The following is a 22639-nucleotide window of genomic DNA, read 5'->3' on the forward strand; positions in this document are numbered from 1 at the left end:
GACACAGTAGCTACCACATCACAATAAATATAATAACAAAGAACAAAAATATAAATGGAACATTAAATAAGCACCAAAAATAGCACAAAAATAGTATAACAAAAATAAGTACCGCTTTATAATAACTACTCCTTAATTAGCCTTAATAAAGCGTGATTAAAACATTCATAATGGACAAATAGAAAGAGAATGATTCAGCAGGCTTAGTCACTGCTTAATTAAGGGGTTATGAGTTAAGGTAATATGTAGTGGTAGAGTAGTTATAGTAGTTGTTTTTTGTTTTTTATTTACCTTTTGCAACTCTGATTTGGGTTTGTTAGATGATTGGTGATGGTAGACTGAAGCTATGGAATTAAAATTTCAAATACATGTATTATGAACTTTTTTGTTTGTTTGTTTCAGAATTTCTCATTCAATCAAACTTTATTTATAGAGCGCTTTTCAGACAAAAAATGCAACACAAAGCACTTCTAGTTATTCTTTTCTTCTTTTCGCTTCTCAAATATTGCCTCAAGTGTGAAACAAGCTCCTTTCAGTCATGACGTTACCCACAGTCTTATGGCTGCGAGACAGATACAGAGCACGTTAACATGTCTCCACAGAAAATTTTAATTGTACATTTTTGACAGATTGTGTTTCATAATCATACCCAACAGTGAAACAGAAACACCATCTGAGCTCTGGCCCGGGCAGTCATCCAGCTAGAATCCAACACTCATCTCTCTTTTAAAGGGGTCAAAGTTCACAGCTTGGTGCCCTCGTGTGGACCTAAGGGTCACACTTTTTGAATATCACAGTCTCCTGGCACTATCCCATTGGCCTGTGGCATGTCTCCTGTACTGTATTGTCTTTGCCTTTGTCTGACTCATGTCTCTGTCTCCAAGGAGCTCACCCCAAATGTTTCTCAGACATGGTAAATCTGGAAAGAGCCCTAAATAGCAGACAAAACAAAAACTTAGCAACAGCGTGGGTCCTTTTGAGTATAATGACTACACCTCACACTCTGATCAAAGATAATTGGACCTCATTTGTACAAAATTTCTTCATTGCATGCACTGTTTTATGATGCTGTTGTCAGCTCATGTCTAGCCGTGTGATTGTGTGGCATCTCTTCATTATCATTTTATTTGACACCAGTCTTTTGCTATTTTTGCTACTTATTTTGAGTTTTTTAATATAATTTATATTTTTGCTCTTTGTTATTATATTTATTGTGATGTGTGAGCTACTGTGTCCAAATAATTTCCCTTGTGGATCAATAAAGTTTGTCTAAGTAATATAAAAATACTCATCCTTTAGCCACAGCGTTTAGAGAGCCTGAATACGCCATATGACAACAACCTACATGTTTGTTAAATAAATCAGCCATTTTGAACTCAGTGTTTCTTTATTTGTCTAATTAACTATTTTAAAGTTTCTCTTAATTTGTGGAAATGGTGATCTGAACAAGATGAGTCACAGAAATTATCTTTAATCTGTGACTTTCTAATCTATTTTTTAAAATACAGATCAAATGAAAACTTCAAGCGCGCCCTTTCAGGACCTAATGGAAAAGGGAGCCATCGCCGCAGCAATCACAGCCTGATCCAGCCTCTCAGAGTCCGATCTCTGCGTCTTTTAAGAAGCAATAAGAACAACCCACCCTCCCCCTCCTCAGTGCTCCCCCCAACGCTACGATCAGCCGCTCTAACTCCACCATCCACCCCTCTAGCAACTATCCCTTCAGCATCCACCCCATCAGCATGCACCCCCACCCAAGCACAGGAACGGGCCAGGCCAATCAACAACAGGAGGGCCTTTCTCAAGTAAGACTCATATTATAATAAACTCTTATATATAAATGTAATGTTGGACTTCCTTACTGAGAGAAGATTTGCTGCTGTGGATCTTTGATTAAAAAAAACAAAAACTGAAGCATATCCTTAACAATTAGAAATTCCTGAATATCTATCTTTATTCAATTTTAATTAAAATTTTTATTCATTAGATTTGGTCTTACCTGGCTCAAGATAGACATCAGTATGTACTGAAAATATGTACATACTGATGTCTGTCTTGAGAATAGACATCAGTATGTACATATAGATAATATCACTTTTGATAGAAAAGTGTGCACCGTCTTGGAATTCAAATTATTTATTATGTACATTAACGATGTCTGTGAGGCAGTGGACAAATTAAGTTGACGACACCAGTCTCTATTGTTCAGGAAAAGACCTACTGCATCTTCTGTACACATATTAATAATATTAATAAACTTTCAATATTTATAAACTTTCAATGAATTTGGAGAAAACTGATATATTATCTTTGGAAATAGAATAATCAAATAAATACTAAAATTAATCAAATAGGAATTGAAATCTGTTAATAAATTCTTGGGCATTCATGTAGATGAAAAACTTGGAAAATGCAAATATGTATAATTCAAACTAAGCCAGCCAAAATTGTTGCTATAATGAGTAAAATGCAAAATTTCCTTTATTTACTGTATAACAGTCTATTCCTAACTACTGTGTGGAAATATGGGGAATAATTATAAATCAAATGTTAATAATATTTTTTCTACTCTAAAAGAACGTTATCAGGATGTTTAATCATACGAATTACTATGCACCAACAAATTCTCTTTTTGTTAAGCTAAAGGTACTTCAGCTTTTGATCTTGTTGACCTGAGTACAGCTGTAGTGATGTACAAGGCCTAGAATCATCTGCTTCCTCCTTGTTTACGGGAGTTCTTCGAGCAGAGAGAGTCAGTAGAACCTTAGAAGAACAGGCATCTTTAAAAAGAAAAAAAATTAAGATAAGAACTAGGGAAAAAAATGATTTTTTTTCTGTTAGAGGAGTTAATATATGGAACAACCTGAGTGATGATTTAAAAATGTCTAACACTGTAGAAGCTTTTAAAAAAAAAAATAGTACAGTATAGAGTAGAAAGTATTATGTTTTGAAAAGCTATAGAGCCCTGGAATGAATGTATTATGCACTCAGTTTTGTTTGTTTTAATTTATATTTTGTCTCTTTATATATATAGTAAGTCGCAAGTGAAATTGTAAATACGAACTTGGTGTTCATATGCTGCTTTTCTTTCTTGGAATACTGTCATTGTTTAATAGGGTTAGCCATTATAAGTACTTTTTCTTTACCTTTCGGTCATGATCCATGGGGTTGTAGTCTATGTTTTGTTTTGTTTTGTTTTGTTTTGTAGTGCTGCAAACTGCCTGAATAAACTACTACTAGTACCTACTTTACGATAAAGAATTATGATAGCAGTATTATTTTGGGACCTACCCCGCTATTAATCACTAATCAGTTTATGACCCTCCTAATGGCTTTATGCGATCGGGACAGTGTAGTTGTCAGTGAATGAGAAACAGAGAAGCAGTCCTGTGGTGCTTTCATGACGTTTGATGAGCGTGTGGAGTGGGAGGTCCCAGAACTAAAATAACTTGCTTCTTCCTGTTTGGGTGACGCATCTTCGGAATAAAAGCCCTTCCCTGGAATCTCATGGGAGGAACTCACACCTGAAGCGCCACTGTCACTGTAGATTTCCTGACATGATGATGACTGGAATTATAGAAAATGATAACGTTTAGAATGGAATTTATACACATTTACTGAGCCCAATTGAATATTGTTATAATAAGCCGAAGAAGATGAGTATTATTGTATGATGTTATTAAAAGCAAAATTACTCATATGTACTATAAAACCCAAGAGTTATAATTGAGCTTAGGCAAGCTTAAAGGGCCTATATTATACTCTTTTCTGATCTTGTATGTTATGTTTCCTCATGTGTTTTGTTTCATTCACGCATCGTTAACACACAAATCCTGCCTATTTTTGCTTCTCTTAGTTTTTCTCTCAAACAGAAAACAGTCTGTTCCACCTTGTGATGTCATTTACTAATACAGGAAGTGCTCCACTGTGTTTTGAAACTTCATACATCTTCTCTAGAGACATTTGTATAATTTCAGCCTTGGAATTGCCAATATTGAACAAAAAGGGAGCTGTTAACTTAAAAACTGCTTCACGACATCACAAGGTGGAACAGAGCATTTTGAGCTTTGAAGATGTAGACAGGATTACTCCAAAATGTGTGAATGAAACAAAACATAACTCCAGGTATGTTTTTGATAAGGTAACAAGCATTCTAAAATGGTTTAAAGCTCACAAATATCACAAATGAATAAATGAGATTGTATTTTGGTCTAGATCCAACTGTTACTTTGGTTTTCCAGGCAGGAAAACTTAAGATTGGCATCACATAATAGTTTTGTTTCTCCACACTTGAAAAAAACAGGTTGATCCAGTTATGTAGAGTCATGTCAGGCACAAACACATTGATTCTTGGCTATTGATTTATTTAAATTAGATCAAATTACATGTCAGGTTGAGTGTACAGATCTGTCCATCAAATACTGCGCCTCAGGATCCAAACTAAAGCCAGTCATGCTTTCGAAAGATTACGCATTAAAGAATATTAAAGAATTAGTTTTGGTTATTTATAGAGATTGACTGATATGGGTTTTTCCATAGCCGATGCCAATACTGATTGGTTAGAATCAAGAGGAATGGCCGATTAACTATATTAAACGATATTTTTGGACCGATTTTGATTATTTTTCCCAATTTCTGTAATTTAAATTTGCTGCAAGCTCACCAACAGCCCTTTTTAACCATAAACATATAAGAGAACTGTGTAGTCACATTTTGTGCAGCTAAGAGTTCAACTAAAGCTTTACGTGTATTCTTGCTGCAGGTCAGTCAAAACTAAACATCGTCCTGTGCTGGAGATTTAAGGCCGATAGCCGATATGCTAAAAAGTGCAAATATCAGCCCAATATATTGGTCTCTCTCTAGTTACTTATATTTGGACTGTAACACAAGAAGGATACATTTAGGTTTGGTTTTTTTTATACATTTATTTGCATGTATGTCCTAGATCCAAAACTTAACCACACTCACTATTTACTTTAATACACTCCCAAGTTCACTAGAGACTGAAGTCGCAGCTTTTTATTACATTGCATGACAACATTCTGATGCCCTGCAGTAAAGTGGAGCAATAACTCTGTTGTATAGTTAACAAAGGATAGTTAGAAATAATAAAGGATGGTTGGGTTGGTAACAATTAAATGTCCCTGTGCTATTTGTTATACTTTTTAAAAACTCAAGAGTCAAGTTCAAGTTCATGGTACAGTACTCTTTTGTATGTGCTCCTGCTGGTCGTGCTTTCTTCAGGAATTCCATAAATATTGTGCATTTTGTTACGGGGGGCAGAGTGTAGCATTCTGTCTTATTTTAAATGTTTTGAGCAAATGTTTATTTTTGACGTATATATATTATTTCACTATCAGGTTAGGGTTAGATTTAGGAACTGTTAATTTGGTCAAGTTTAGGGCTTTGGGACATTGAATTGTTATGCCCTGTAACAAACTGCTGAACATTTAAGCACTAATATATGTACTGTATGTACTTACTGCGTTCAAAATGTATCGAGTCACCCACCCTGTCTTAGCATCCTGTCCATAAACTGTGTAAAGAAGTGGACTAAGGGAGTGTGACATTACCCATAGCGTTTGGCTCCAGTCAAATGAAGCTCACAATGATAGCAATTACAGGACCGAATTTGGAGCCAAGTCCATATTAGAAATAGGAATTTATTTACGGGCAAAACAGCAAAATAAAAACACCAAGATCATGTAGAAGGAGGTTAATACTAATATTTTATCACCAAAATGACAAAGCTCACAACAGCAGTGACAGAGAGAGGGGTGATCATTTTTTAATGTAAAGTCAATTGGAGCCAGAATCCATGGAGCCAGAAGCGCCCCATGCCTATTTGGAGCACAGTGGCTAGTGGGTTAGCTATGTCCACAGTCTATGGTTCAAATGCAAAAGTAATGTAATGTAATGTAAGCAGTTTATCTAGCATTCTTTCCCATTATTACACATACCCATACACTGGATCGAGAAGTAAGATAATCCAGCCGTTAGTAGAGCCATTTTCAGGTCAGTGAGGCAGAGCGGAGGACTCACATAGGGAGTCCACGCCACACCCCTCCTTTGTGTGGTGCAGGTCCAGGGTGTTATGTAACAGGAGGGAAGATACAGGATGGATGAGCGATCAAACATACACTGGACCTGTCTCCTATTTAAAGACACAAAGCAGCTCACACTGGGACCGCTGTGTGTGGAACAGTGACGCCCTCATCCCCCTGACGACTACAAACAAACCCAACCTTTGGCCCTGGCACACGCCCACTGTTCCAGGGCACGTTTTAAAGGGGAAAACAACTCATACAATTCATTATATGATCATGGAGTTATACAGGGAGAGGTGAAGAGACCAGTCAATAAGTTAATCTAAATTTAGGTGTGAACATTAATTTTAATCAAGTGACAAAAATTTTATATTACAGAAATCTGATTAAAGGTTCTATATTTCACAAAACTGACTCATACTTATAGTTGTGTTTTGTTTCAATCACACATGTTTGAGTAATCCTTTATTATTAGTCTGTCTACATCTCCAGAGCTCAAAATGCTCAGTTCCACCTTGTAATGACATGTAGTTACTTACTTGACATCACAAGGTGGAACAGTGTTTTTGTTTGAGAGCCTAACTCAGCCTAAATATGTAGGATTATTGTGTTAATGTGTGAATGAAACAAAATACAACTTAAAGTATTTTTTGATGAAGGAAACATTATAACAGAAATTTTAAAAAATAGCATAATATGGGCCCTTTAATTCCTAAATATAAAAATGTTTAATTGATTCTGTGGGTCTTTGTTACTTACATTTCAGACAACTGTGATGTAGCTATCTCCTCAATTACAAAAACTAAACTAATTAATAATACAACAACATGCAGTTAACTTTAAGGGAACTTTTTCACAACGTTGTAACATATTTATGAGTCTATTTATCATAATGGTTCTTTATAATGGTGGATTGTGATTGTGACTGTGGTCTTGCCCTCTCAGTTTACATCTTTGTTTGTCCCATTGTTTAGTTGAACCTGACATTGGAAGGGTCAAACGTTTTAGCATTTGTTTTCCTGAGTGCTCATGTGCTGGTGTTGACTTGTAAAAGGATTTTGTGTTTGTGGCAGTGAATTATTGATACCTAATCTGATCAGACAGACAGAGGAAAAACTACATGACTTGAACATTACACCTGTTGTTTGAATCATTTATGGCATTGCTGCATTTCCCAGCGGTGCTCAGCTGTTGTCCCCGGTGGTTTCAAGAAATTGCTGTAAACTGTTCCCGTGTGAATGCTAACAGTTAAGGGGTCGCACACAAGTGAGAGGGCCAAGTCCAGACGACAGTTGACAGTGGACTTGAAGATTTATTGTGTAAGGGACACAAACTGACATTTTGTTAATTGTAAACTGCAATATAAATCTGCTTAAGAATAAAAACGGGTCTATTGAAGGTGCACTGCGTAACATTTCTAGTGGTGGTTCACCACCTGATTGTCTCCATGGAAATGGTATTGCTTTGTCCAGCCTGTTCCACTCTATAGATTAAACTTGTCTGTCACAAGAGAGACAAGCAGGTTACAGCACTACAATACATTACAATTCACATCTGTGGAGAGTCTCTCCTATTCACAGAAGGAATAATTGTATTTTTTGAACAAATAGAAACACACATAATGAATAAAGGCTATATGGATATGGTTAATGTCATACCATGGAACATTCCAGGAAGTAATAACATCACCATGGAGACAAGTAGGTAGTGGACCCTCCACCAGAAAAGTTGTGCAATGCACTTTTTAACTTCCTGCTCAAAACTGCAGAAATGACCAGAGAGAGGATCAGTCTCCAAATGGTGACATTTCCACATATCAAGCAGCTGATTTTCATTTGTGTTTTTATTGTTAAAACAACATTGTGACAGTTTCAAACCCTATGTGTATGACCTGGAGTTTGAAATGTTTAATATTTGCAAGCAAAGAAAAGTGGTGGGTGAAAACAAATATCTTCTGAACATACAAGCCTCAAATGCAGGGCAGTACAAGATTACTCAAATATGTATGAATCAATTGAAATACAACTCATAAATACAGTAAAAAAAATACCTCAAAACTCTATTTTACATACTATGCTCTCTTTTAAATGTGGCTTACTGTTACACTAAAAGCATCCTGTAATACATACTTTGTTTTAATAATATTGTTTGCCATGGCTAAGTCTCGGCCCCTTAATTACAGTTTTCCTTCTCTGCATACTTTCATCACATAATTATAGTAGGACATTACACGTGTAAACAGCACTCATGGGCGAGTGGTGGGCGAGGAGTGGGCGAGGGGTGGGTGAGGGGTAGGTGAGGGGTAGGTTTGGCCTTGAGGGAGAGAAACAGAACTACTTGAATGACACTGGAGCCTACGCCTCAGTGTTTATCTACAGAGCAAACAAAAGCTACCAGGTATACACGTGAAGGTGAATGGGCCACACCTCACTGCTCCTCTGACAGCTCAATGCGACTGGAGATAGAAATAAATTGGCCCGTGAGGTTATTTCTCCTTGTGGAACAAAAGAACTGCCATGGCTTTTCAGAAACTTGGAAGTGTTTTGATTTGTTTGAAACGTTGCAGGTCTCTGTACTGTAGTGCGCTGGAGTGAAGGGAAGTCTGGTGTCACAAGTGGGGTCGAATGATAAGATAAGATAACAGCTACAAGATGACAACAGAGATTGCTAGTAGTGGTAACATGAGAGTTTGAGTGTATTCATAGGAGCAGTCTCAGTGAATCTCATCAGTTGAAGAGTATAACTATTTTCTAAAATGTTTGGGTAAAACCTTATAATAACTACAGTAATGACTACAATTAAACCCTACCCATAATAAAGCATGAACAAAGACTTAATTCAACACACAGTTTATTAAGAACAATTCCCACTTTTTAACTACTTAATTAAAGGTCCTTTATTATACTAAATAGATTTTTGTGAGCTTTAAATATGTTATAATGTTGTTACTTCATCAAAAACTTTCATTCACACATGTATGACTAATCCTTTATTATTAGTCTGTCTACATCTCTAAGGATCAAAATGCTCCGTTCCACTTTGTAATCTCATGTAGTGATAGTTTACAGCTACCTTTTTACCTTTACTTCAGTAGAGATTGGAAATTATCCAAATGATTCTAGTGAAAGAATATGGAGTTTAAACACAGAAATTGTCTTTTTTCTAAACACAGAAATACAACATATTCTACACAATGAGCTATATTCATCCCTTATCTTGTAAATCCTCAGAGTATTATCAGATAAGTGTCTTTTTGTCTGTTTTGCGTGCCTGGACGTCGGTAAGTAGTGGGTGCTCACTTGTGTTGTATAAACTACCAGCAGTTTATTAGAACAGTGGAGTATGTGAGATTCCTCAGGCTGTCTTATGTTCAGCTTGACTTCTTTAGTGAGTCCCTGGCACTTCCTTTGGCCCGTATCTGATTGTATGCGATAGGAGTCTAAGAGTGAACACCTGTGGAGGGCAGGATAGGGGTGTTACTGTAAATGTAGTCCATTGTCTCTATAGTCTCTCACTGCTATGTCGAGGTAATTCAGGTTCAATAAGAGGATAATGCCTACTGTCATTTTTAAAGTTTACTCAGAAGGGATTTTCAGAGAAAGAGTGGGTGGAAGTGTATGTTTGTTGCTTTGATGCTTTGTTTGGGCAAACTAGCATGCACAAATGATCTGCAGATGAACAGAAAAAAATCTAAAATTTAGATATATCAATTTGAATGTACAAATGGCCAAAATGGCACATATTTACAATATAAAAATCTGTATAAAAATATTTTATTATTATTATTTGAGAGAGCCAAACTTCTGTTTAAAGTTTTATGTAAGTCCCTGTCTGGGCAGTGGTTGTTGGTATACTCTCTTAGTACATTGACACAAGTTTCTTCATCCACTCATAGAAATAGTTGTGTGCAATATATTTAAGTTTTGAGTAGGAGCAGGTACAATTAATTTGAAGTGTGGCCCAGTGTCTTCTTTGCTGTAGAAACAGAACCTGGTGGGAGCAAGTCCCTCAAAGACATTTATTTCTCTATTTTTCTCACAGTGTAATTGCATTTCAATAATGCATGCAGCTGTCTGCTGGAGCTCAGAGTCAGCAGACATTTTTACTGTAAGCAAATGTATCACTTGTGCATCTTAAACTGAGTCTGTGTTTAAATATGTATTTATGTTTTAGACATGGTCTTTTCTCTTGTAAATGTAACCCTACCTTTGTCCGGTTTCTAGGAGTTCTTGGGTTGCTCTCTGCTCACCTGACTAACGTTACTCAGCAATCTTACTCGAAATACCTCCAACCACATCCACACAAGCGCCAGTTCAACATGACACCACCTCTTTATGTTTCAGCTGGTTACTATAGTGCTGACAACTGTGTGAAAAGCAGTCACTGAAACACACTTTAATGTCATAGCTTTGTGTCAGTTTCTAATTATTGTCTGTGTGAAATCGTGCTGCACAATATATTGCAAAAGTATAGTGCAGTAATATCACTAATTGAACAGATCACCACCAAGACAAGTTTTTTTTTAGCAGATAGAAATGTATTTATCATTCTCCTTGTGTCCCAAATCAGGCTTGATTTTATCTTGGTTTTGTTTGTTTAGTTTTATCTCTATTGTACAGCTTAGTTTGAAACATATGTCATTTATTTTTTTGTATATCACTATAAATAATTATATTCCAAATATATTCCAAATAATTTCCCTTGTAGATCAGTAAAGTTTGTCTAAGTCTAATGATTAAAAACAATGAATTGCTTAAATACACTCATATGCCTTTTGAAGGAAATTTAAGTGAATTGACAGAAAATGATCTATTTGAGAGATTGTACGTGGTCGTCTTGCAGAGAAACTTTAAACTGGACAATGAATAGTTTAAAAAGTCTGTATGATGGATTGGAGTTTCAGGTCTTAGCTCCATGTCAGCTCAGATTTCACCTGCTTCTCCGGTTTGGGGCATGTTTGAGTACACCAAGATGCACAGTTGATATTTGTCAGAAAAAAGGCTTTGAAAGACTCAAATACCTGTAATTCCTGTGCATATTTATTTATAGTAGTTTGGTGTGATAAGTATTTCAATTCTCAATACTCCTCCTGATACAATTTACATCCAGTGACCTTTTTTGCGTCTGAGGTTGACCTTTGTCCTTTGGCATGACACTGGCAGGTGTACAACAGTCCAGCTGCTCCTCTTTCTCTTAATCTTTAAAAATGCTTAGTGCATGTCCCTCTTATTATTGTACAGGTCCAATTGAAGTCTGAACATTGAATCATACCAGGACCACCTCACAGGCTCCTGCAGCTTAGTGACACAACTGTTTAATGGTTAGATGAGTGACTTGCATTTGCAGTGAATGAGAGCTCCCCTTAAAGGCCAGACAGAGGCCACTGGGCAGAGAATAGATGTTTAGCAGCAGTTTGAGTCTGTCTCCAGCCACATGCAGCTAAAGCTACCGTGGCTAACCTGCTCAGTCTAATCACCACACACACAAGCCTGACACTGAGCCTCCCGCCACTGCAGAAATCCTCACTGAATCACACAATACTCTACATATGGCACTTCTTAGGCTAAAGAAGTACTATTAACTAATAAAAATGTTGGACAGATAGGAAAGGTTGGTGCTGGTAACCTATAACAACCAGCAAGTAAAACAACTGAGACCAAATGCCAAATCTGTTCCAGTTTCCCAATTATATATTATGGTTTTACAGAACTGCCAGATTTTCGTTGTTGTTTTTTTAGTCTTATTTCAAGTTAGCCATCTTTTTGTTTTCCCCATTATTCACACTTCATTATTTTGCTTCAGCTGGTGTATTTTGACAAGTTATTTTATGACTATAAATGTATTTATATATTTATACAAGCGTGACTTTAATATTCCACATAAATGTTGCATCAGTGTAATGCCTCCCTCCCTCTGTGCTTCTTTACAGTGAGCTGTCCTCCAGACATCAGACCTGTGCCCCCTTCAGCAATGTCAGAGAATCCGCACTCATCTGATGGAGCCCAGGGGAGAAAACTGAAGCACTACCTACTTCCACAGCACTGAACCACATGTGTCTACAATTTACTCCACACTGATAATTTATTTTTTTATAATGTTTTACTGGTAATGTGCAATTTTGAAAGGCTACCACTAATAAACTTCTTTTTTTTTTTACACATTTTTGTTTGAATATGTTCAGAAAAGCTTTTTTTTAATTTTGAGATCTTCTACACAATTCGCATCCTTGTATGTTCCCACTGAAAGAGACTCAAAATGTCTTTGCCAAATATCATACAAACAAGAAATATCTTTAATGTGCCCTATGCAAATGACGGTAATTACAACTTGAACACTTGATTACTCTGTATTCAGTTGTATAATTACAAGGGAGGGTCCCTTATTCATTGTTCACCACTCTACTACCGCCATGTAAGTAGCTGTATTGTTGGCTGTTGCAATTTTTGACAGGCATACCTGATTTACTGCTCTAATAATCTGTCATTGCCAACAGTTTTCAGAAGACTGGATCTTCAAAGTGCTGGATTCAGATGAGTGTTGGGTGGAACAGGCCGGCACTGCTTCTTGGCAGCATCACAGAGATGTAACTGTAGTTTATGGTATCCAAAGTTGTAAAACTGCTATAAATTATATTTATTTTTACCTTTTCAGAATTGGCTAACTTGGTTGTTTTCCTCATTTTAAATCCCATTGGTTAGATTGTGAGTGTGAGGAGTGAGCCAGTGTAGTGACCTATTAAAACAGAGGAATGTCCAGAATGGATGCACCCTTTGACCTGTGATGTTTAGAGCTGGGGCCGAGGCCTGGTCCCATTGGCTCAGGTGGGCAGGGGTCACATACCTGTGCTCAGTTGAGCAGCCTGAAAGCGTCGTCATAGTGCAGTGTAAAGGAATTGGAAACAAAGGCATTTTGAAGAGAAAGCAAAACAAAGAATAGTCAGATATTAGCACAAGGGAGATTCTGCATCTTACACAATGGTTTCCAGTGAAATTCATTATCGTCATGTTGAGAAACACAGGTGCCAATACAACTGTATTATTCTTGGACAAATCAGGGTTTTTGAAATATACAGGTTAATTTTGATCCCAAAATATATACGCACTTCACAGGATTGAGTTGCACCAATAAGGATATCTAGAATAATGGCATACATGACAGATGTGTATTGATGTGTATTGATGTGTATTGTTGTGTAGAAATTTGTTGTGCCAATCTCTGATGAAAAAAGCTATAAAAGCTTGTGATTGTGAGCTAAAAGTGAAATTATCGTTTTTAGAATTGTGGAATAATTTACTAAGAATGCTAAATCTGTATTGTTCACTATCAGGGTAAATAGCAGCTTGTCACACTTTTCTCAGGGTGCAGTGTGGCATGTACTCTTGGACCTGAAAAGGCTTGTTTTATTTCTTTATATCTAAAATCAGTCTTCTGTTTTCTTCTCTCATCTTGAACTTGATTAGATATCATTTATGAGAACAGTGAGCCAAAGCTTACTATAAAAACAGGAGGACATTTTCATAGAGATAGATTGTGAGTGGGAGCTGGATGAGAAGTAGAGGTTAATGATTGCCTGCTGTTTCCGAGCGACCGCAGCTAATCTACAATCACATTCTTTCTGTGCAGGGAAAGTGGAGGAGAGGCCTGGCACCTGATAGCTGTGCACTTGTATCGTGTGGTAACTCAGACCATCTCCAGTTCAGCCCTGGCAAGAGCTGCCCCATTCAAAGCCACTGATATCTGCCAACTGTGCAGCATTAAAGCCCTGGCAACGCTACAGAAGAAGGTATCAAGTGTAAAGTGCTGGGCTAGGGCTAATAGTGTTTTGACATAAAAGAAAGTTGGGACTGACTCATTTAGCTGCAGTGGATCACAGTGCAGTGAGAGTGAAGGGGGTTTATTATGAGACTACTAAAACAAATGGAAAAGAGGGACAGGAAGTGGCCATCAGGAAGTAGCACTGACAGCAACAGGCTGCATCTGTTTCCAGCTATTCATCTGTTCATCCTGACCACACTCGACTTATTACACCAATCACACAGTCTGTCAAAAGTAAGCTGTCCTGTCCCACAAGGACTCGGTTTTATCTTTTAAAAATGATGTTTTAACAAGCAGCAATCTGAGTACAAACGGCCACAAGGGCATTTCAGTTCTTCTCCGAAAAAGGGTAAAGAATAACTGAAATATGTGTGTTGCACAGTAGTCGGTATTTCTGGTTAGGGTGCATATTTACTAGTATATATTTTGCTGCCTCTGAAATTGCATCTTTTAAAAAAAACTGCAAATACAAAATACTATGATAAATAATAATCACGAGATAATCTTGCATTTAAGCCTTTTCTTGACTGACTGCTTATCTCTAATCTTCTGAAGGTCTTGAAAATAAGATTTTTGTGTAAATCATTTTCAATAACATTCTCAAGCAAATTGTTTTAGCTGTATTGGATATTTCTTTTTTTGGGTGTGTGTGGATCTTCTTGAGATGTGCAATGCATTGACTGCAGTTACATGTACACAAGAATCTGATTATTATCAGATTTCTCGACCTTTAACATGACTTAAATGACATGCAACCTGCAAAAAAACTGAGTATTTATAAGGACCATGGTCAGATGATTTTGCTGTTTACAAGTTCATTTAATAATCTTATTACTCTAAAGATCTAATAACCTGATTTTATGAGTGCTTGTAACCAGAGTCAGTGTCTACTCAGGACTTTTTAAACTAGGCCTGTCACGATAATTATCAACTTATTGTTCAATACATGACAGATGGAACAATACTTTTTGGGGGTCAACATTTATCGTGGGTACTTTTTCTTTGCATTAGTTGGAAAATGTTGGTTATTTTTCTGTAATACAATTAGATTTGAGCTGTAGAAGGTTGAATTATGAACTTCTATGAGTCATTATAGAGACAAACTAACTGTCTAAGTGTTGCATTCTGTAATTTATATATTGCAGCTCATATTTTTTTATTTTTGGAGAATTTGGGGATAATTCTGGTTGTTGGTTTTGTTTCAGTATTATCATTTATCACTCTTCAAATTGTGTTATCGTGACAGGTCTACTTTAAGCATTACTTTTTGTCAGTTTATTGAGAAGATAATTGAGAGTAGTTACACACGTGCTCTGTAGGAAGTGTTCCACCCACAGAACCTCTTATCAGTGTGCAGTGGGGAGTGGTCTGGGGAGAGGGGTCTCCGTCGGTCTCCTGTCTGCTCTGCTCTGTCTCAGCTCAAGTGTGTTTAAGGAACCTTGACATGAGTTTGTGTTCGACAGCACAGAGGAACGCGAGGTCAAGGCCTGGCTCCTGGTTGATGGTTAATCGGCAGTGGACATTACTGGGAATGGGGGGGCCTCATCAGTCACAAAGCAGCACAGTGAAGGCCAGGTCCACCCCTGCTGATACAATGACAATAACAATACAATTACAATATAAACTGCATATAGTAATTGGAACTGAACTGATCCCAAGCTCTGTTAAAGGGAAAGAATGCTGTAGAAGACATACCAGTTGTTTCGTTGTTAATTTGTTAATTGGATAGTTGTTGGAGTGACAAAAAGTGCAAAAAATAAAATAAAAAATCCAGGATGTTGATGGCCATCTTATAATAATATGTTTCAATCATTTAAAAAGCAAGCACACAACAGACATTCTAATATGTAATTTTCAGTCTTCACATTTTTTGGGCTTCAATAAGGTCTACTGTGCTAACCTAGGTAACAAACAGAAACTGTAAACTTGTAGGTGGGTTAGTTTCAGTGTAGTTAGCTCCTCTGTTCAGGCAAATATAAGGCAGTGTCCATTGGAAATCTAAACAGAACTGAAGAAGCAGCTTGGATGAGCTGCAAGAAACGTCCTCATAAAAAAAAACTTTTGTTCAGCTGACTTAATTGAATTTTCCTTCATCATAATTTTTAAGGATTTCACAAAACTACACCTACATTTTTCATTTAAAATTGAAAGTAAGTCTATCGATGACAATTATTTTAATCCTGTAATTATGATTTACAGTACAACTAATACAGCAATGTAGACTGTTTGTAATTTGTAGTATGCGCATCAAAGAATTCCTTTCACTAATCAACTCTTATAGTTCCTTGTACGCACGCCTAATTCCTCAGATGACTGGCTCCTCTCAGAGACTGTCACTCGGGCTCATGTGTATTTGATCTCCCTCAGTGATGTCACCACTCATCTCTGTATCTTATAAAAGTCTCTATAAAAGTGTGGCTCCTCCCTGTAGCCCCTGAGTCTGGAGAAGGATGCACTGCGTGACGGCTCCGTGTAAACAGCCAGGGAGCCGCAGAGCAGAACCAGCTCATCTGGTTCCTGAGCGTCACCATTGCCCCCTCCTCCTCCTCCTCTTCCTCCTCCTCCCACTATAAATCTCAGACTCTTATTACTGTTGTTTATCACACGGATCTCACAGTCCATCTTCAAGTCTGTTCGAACACTGGTAAAATGTAATTGGGTTCAACTCAGAATTCACTACTTTACAAAACACGCTGGTACTTCGTAAGGTAACATCAAGTATATTTGCCCATCAAACAAAACATGTCTTGTGTCTTTATTAGACTCATGATCATTTACTTTATAGGTTAGTTTTTTATTTCAGTAAACATGGTAAGATTTTGTCTGGTTTTATGTTGTTGAAGCTTATTATTATTATTATGGATACAATACTGGCATTAAATATATATCTGCACCAGTATTGAAAATTTTGGTGGATCGGATAGTGGCGTCCAAGATATTGGTTCAGCCGATATCCCAATTTTGGTCTATAACTTGGTGTAATACGATGATTTACTGACTGTTCAGTATTTACAAAATCCATTTGGATATTTTTTTTACCTTAGGCCTAAATAGTATTTTCACTCTTTTAACTAATGTTGGTGACGATCATGCATCAGGTTTTAACATCAGTATTGGAATAGAAAAATCAGATCAGGGCATCCCCTCCCTGCTTATTATAAATAACAGCAAATATTGTCATTCAAGGCAATTGACTGTGTGCAATAAAACAAAATGTTAAAGTGAGTACTTGACAGAGCAGTGTTAAAGGTGCTGTTACTTTTCCGGGGTGTAGGGTTTTTCAATAAAAATAAATACACCTGTAATTGAATGAACACATGTTAGATAACTTTATTACTAAACTGTAGAACATGCCAGACAAAGCCATAAAATCTCCACGGCGATAAACCTCCCACCGGAAAATGTACACAGTGCACTTTTAAGCCTCCATACAAATTCTCACAATGGTAGATGATCATTCTGTTTTCCATGTTCCCTGTGTTCTAGTCTGTCAGAGCTCATTGTCATTGTCAACACCTGATCAGCTTCCCAGTGTCTCAGGTCCCTGTCGTCACATCTCCTCCTAATCCACACTTACATTGTTGTGACCTGAAAAGCTTGTTCTTTTATCACACGCCACACTGCTCCTGTAGTTGCTGACTCTGCTCACTCCCAAAGTTATCAGGAGAGCTGCTGGCATCATTGTCCCCAGGCTCTTAACCTGGCTGCATGTCAAAATCAGCAGGTTTGTGCTTGTAGATATTACTACATTAAAACAGGTGTCAAATTTGTCAAATCTCTCTCAGGTTTGGGGCGATCTCGTGGAGCTGATTGACCTCTGGGATCACACGTGTATGGTTTTGCCTTAAACTGTTTTTATACTGACTGGAGGTGAGCTGTGTATTAGAATTCATTCATGATAATAACTACTTCTTAACTGTTCTGAACTGTGAGAAAGTCATGCACATTTGATTAGTCATGTGCAAAACACCCCACAGCATTTTGAACATGTCCATGATTTGTAGTGAGATGTACGTAAATGCATAAATGAGAATGTAGTATCATTGACAGCGGTTTGCTTAATGAACAGAATATTCCCAAGGTTTAAGTAGAGGTAGTGTGAAGGATGAACTACTAGTAGGCATAAACTTTTTTTTTTTTATTGAAAATAATGCTCAATACAAATTACATACAATTGGGTGCATCAGTAGCTAAGTTGGTAGCGTGTTTGTCCAATGATCAGAAGGTTGGTGGTTCGAATCCCATTCTCAACAACATCTCCCTCTCCCAGAGTTGTGTCCACAGGCAAGGCACTTAACCCTCCTGGCCCTCAGTGTCTGCGTATACTGTCGTGTGAATGGTGGTTCCTTGATGTAAAGCACTTTGAGAGTCTTGAAAGTGGAAAAGTACTACCTGTATATATAAAAAATTTGACCATTTGCCATTAATTCTTTTACTAATCATTGCTATGGAAAAGGGGAGTTATTATTACATTGACAGTGATGTATGTGGGACCATCATAATAGGCTTTAAGAGTTGAATTATGACATAACAGGTGAGTGAGTGAAAATAAGTTGGTAGCACAGATTGCTTTCAGAAGTGCTTATCGTGTTTATTTTAGTTTTTCTTGGTAAATCTTGTGTACTGTAGGTTGAGATTTTTGGTGATATCTGACAAGTAAAATCTTACTGAACTGAACTCCTGAATTTTTGATCTTTTGCAGTTTTATGTATATTTCATGTTTGATATAAGTTTTGACTTTAATGATCAAGCAGAATGTGTCTTCTCTCATCACGTTTGACTCCAGTCACATGTTGGTGGTTTCCTGCTCAGAGCGTCCCTTGTGTATTCCACTTTTTTTTATCTATGCAAATTCCCAAATGCCTTGAGCTCTTTTAATGTACCATGAAAGTGTTTTTTAGAAAATGATGGAAACTTTACCTCTAAACATTTTGGAACCACTCCTCAAGGCAATATTTGTTTACGAGACATAGAGATCACAGGTAAATTCGCTAATATTGCTGCTTTTGCCATTATAGGATCTAAGTTTTACCCCCAACTGCGACCTTAAGGGGCCCCTCCTAATGCTGCTTGACACGGCAGAACAGTTGCTCGGCCGACAAGCTGTCTCTGCTCCATTATTTATGTGAGAGTGGAGAGTATTAGATATGTGATTCTGGATGTGGACTGAGACCGGGGCCTCTGTGGGCTAAAACCTGTTTAAATAAGTAATATGTCTGACAAGCATTATAAATCATGCTAAGTGACTGGGCTCTCAGGGTCAGTGCGTTGTTTTGGGGAGGAAGGTTTGATACTGTGGTGATGTGGAGAAGTGTTCAGTTGCTTCACAGTAAATTTGTTTGTATTGTGTGATCCAACAAAGTATTGACTTGCCTTTTTTATTGATAGTTTCCAGTAACATTATGCTGAGGGTGCTCTGCGTGTATTTCTTTGGCGTAATGTTTCTGTAATTTACCATGGTGACACAATGCGCACATTAACAAACAGCCAAAAAAACTATGTGGGACTAGTCATAAATAATTAATACATTTAATTAATGAATTAAACATTGCATTTATATACCACCTTTCAAGACACTTAAAGAGATTTACAGTTCATTATTCATTCACTCCACACTCAGTGGTGGTGAGCTTTTTGCTTATTGTAGCCACAGCTGCTGTGAGGCAGACTGACAGAAGCAAGGCTGCCAATCTGAGCAATCGGCCCCTCTGACCACCACTAACACTCACGCACACTCCACTTTCTTACTAGGAAATGTAGGTGAAGTGTCTTGCCCAAGGACACAATGACAGTTTTTGCCAGTAGCGCCCCACTGTGGCACCTGGATTTCAATTCCCAGTGGTCTCCCATTGTAGGCCCGGCCCTGCTTAGCTTCTGAGATCTGACAAGATCAGGCTTTGACAAGCTGGTATGGCCACAATAATAATATATAATAAAAAGCCTATTAATAATAGGATTGAAAGGTCCTATATTACACAAACTTAACTCTTGTGAGTTTTAAACCTTGTTAGAGTGTTGATACCTCATCATAAACATAGCTGGAGTTGTGTTTTGTTTCATTCACACATGTTTGAGTAACCATTATTAGTCTGTCTCCAAAGCTCCAAATGCACTATTCCACCTTGTTATGTTATGAAGTAGTTATCTTTTACCTGTTGGTTAGTAGATTGGCGATAATAGAGGTGTATGGAATTTAAAACACAGTGGAGCATCTCCTTTATGACATTAGAAGGTTGATTTTAGTTTGAGAGCCTAAATATGCAGGATTTGTGTGTTTAAACATGTGTGAATGAAACAAAACTCAACTCTAGGCATATCTTTAATAAGGAAACAACATTATGACATAGATCAGAAAATAGAGAAATATGGGCCATTTAAAAGACTTGTCAGTTGTCAGTAGATGCTGTAGATTACATTTCATTTCCTTTAGTTCTTAGTCTATGTATCTGAAGACATAAGCCTGATACTTCCTAAAGCAGCGAGTAGAGCCACCTTGGACAAACACAGACAGCGTATCTGAGTGTCTTTGATTGAATGCTTGCATTGTGATGTATTTAATCCTGGATTTCCACAGATTAAATGTTTGAAGGCGAGTGACGGTTGAGGACAGGGCGCTGAGGGTGACCTGTGGCTCTTATGATACAATCTTTAAATACATATACTGATTATGTCATGTTTCTTTATGGATTGTAGAAATGGACCTGTATATGCTAAGCCGCAGATATCGGATCTGATCAACTCCAGGGCTCACCTCTCTAATGACAGTGTGGCGTTGTTAATCTTGTTTGAAATCTTAAATCTTTTTTCTTTTTTTTCCAACATAATTTTCATACAATTACTGCAAAAAATCAGGGTCAGACACAACTCAGGGGCTCACGAGGGAGAACACACAACCTTGCATTGTCAAAATTAGGTCATTGCAGTATGTATGTGATATAGAAAAGGGAACTTGCAGAATAAGCCTTTTTCTAGTGTAGATACTGAATTTTCTAGTACATCCTCCTGCTATTTATATCCATGTATTTAGAGTTATTAATGGAAATTTGAGCATTTGGCCTTGTCCAGTTATTTTCAGACCAAAAGGAGTTGTAAAGTAAATTTAAAAGTACACCATGTAACTTTTCTGGTGGAGGGTATGCCTACATTTTTGTCTCCATGACGATGTAATTACTCTGCTTGGAATGTTTCACAGTATGGTATTAAGCTTAACTATCTCCATGGAAGCAAGCAGGAGATGCCACCAAACCAAGATACGGGTCAGATCTATGCAGAGGAAGGCCCCCTGACTGTAGGTGTGCATGTTCTTTGAACAATAAAAACCCACTTAACTGAATGAATGGAAAATGGATAAGTTTAATGGCGCACTGTGAAACATTTCTGATAAAGTAATACCATCTCCATGGAGACAAGCAGGTGCCGGGCCTCCTACCCAAAAAGTTACACAATGCACCTTTAAGAGTTTGTCCAGCTGACTGCCAAGACTGTCTTTACATGTCTACAGTGTGAGAATCAGGCCACACACAGACCCAGATGGGACACGTTATTAGATCACAGTGAGCTCACATCAGGGATTAGACTGCACATGTACACACACACACACACACACACACACAGGATGTACAGCTGTGTGGGGGGCCAGTATGTCTTCTGCTTCATCACTGAATATTGTTAGATATCAGATGTATTACAGTTATGATTTATTCAGGATTCATCAACCTTTCTAAACTCAGATGCAGTATGTTTAAAACCCTTTAATCTGGTGTAGCTAGAACACATGACATTTACAATCATTGGGTCGGCAATCATATTTAAGTGAGTCTTTTATGACTGTATTTATTGTGCGTAGGAGTCCCTACTGTCATGAGGGAAAAAATCAATACAGACATGGTTGTTCATATTAAAGGATCCATATGACGCTGTTTTCTGATCTGTTATAATGTTTCCTTAACACAAATACACCTGAATTTGTTTAACACATAAATCATACATATTTAGGCTCATTTCTTCTCTCAAACATAAAACACTCTAGTTCACTTTGCGATGTCATGTGGTAATACAGAATCCTCCACAGTGTTTTTAAACTTCATATACACCTTCACTAGAATCATTTGGATGATTTCAGCCCTGGAATTGCCCATCTTTACTAAACTAAAGAAAGGTAGCTGTTTACTTGAAAACTTCCATGACATCACAAGGTGGAAGTGAACATTCTGAGCTTTGGAAATGTAGGCAGACAAATAACAGGTTACTCAAATGTGTGAATGAAACAAAACATAATTCCAGGTGTATTTAGGTAGGTAACAGCATTATAACATGGCTAATACACAAGAGTCAGTTTTGCATAATATAGGACCTTTAAATTCAAGTAAATATCTTTTTTTTTTGTATGGCATAATGCTTTTTTTATTGATTAAAAAACTCTTTATTACTTAAAATAATAGTGTAAAGATGCAAGATAACATTTGTCTATGTGCACATTATAGCAGATTCAGTCCCAAAACTTCTGCAACAGGAACCAGATATTAAGGAAATGGACTTTTCTGGCACCCATAATGTTGTGAAAAATATTTGCTTGGATATTACACACCTATTGGAAGCATTTGACTATATTGACAAGGCAATTGTAGTTTCGCATTTGACGGTGTTAGCCACTATAAAAGCAGTAATCTTTTGCAGATCAACCATCACAACATATGTTTAATTTGTTTTGTGTCATTTTTAACAAGCCTCTAACTGCTCATACTTGGATAAACACAAACTATGTATTTAGCTACATT

General features: G+C 37.2%; 1 protein-coding gene across 2 annotated transcripts in view; it reads left to right on the top strand.

The window, feature by feature from the left end:
* The window catches only part of si:ch211-266k8.4 (uncharacterized), a 31745-nt gene extending 19571 nt beyond the window's left edge, over positions 1-12174 (top strand). The window contains exons 14-15 of one of the 2 annotated variants that reach the window (XM_055155532.1): positions 1509-1805; positions 11977-12174. In XM_055155532.1, the coding sequence (XP_055011507.1) occupies positions 1509-1805; positions 11977-12043 (364 nt within the window). In that variant the 3' untranslated portion in view covers positions 12044-12174. Of the gene's footprint in view, positions 1-1508; positions 1806-11976 lie in introns of those variants that run through there. The other variant, XR_008632406.1, reaches the window with a different exon arrangement.
* Positions 12175-22639: the final 10465 nt, after the last annotated feature.

The sequence above is a fragment of the Boleophthalmus pectinirostris genome, unplaced genomic scaffold (assembly GCF_026225935.1).
Source record: "Boleophthalmus pectinirostris isolate CB_2022bp ecotype Guang Dong unplaced genomic scaffold, ASM2622593v1 HiC_scaffold_2, whole genome shotgun sequence".
Taxonomy (NCBI): Eukaryota; Metazoa; Chordata; class Actinopteri; order Gobiiformes; family Gobiidae; genus Boleophthalmus; species Boleophthalmus pectinirostris.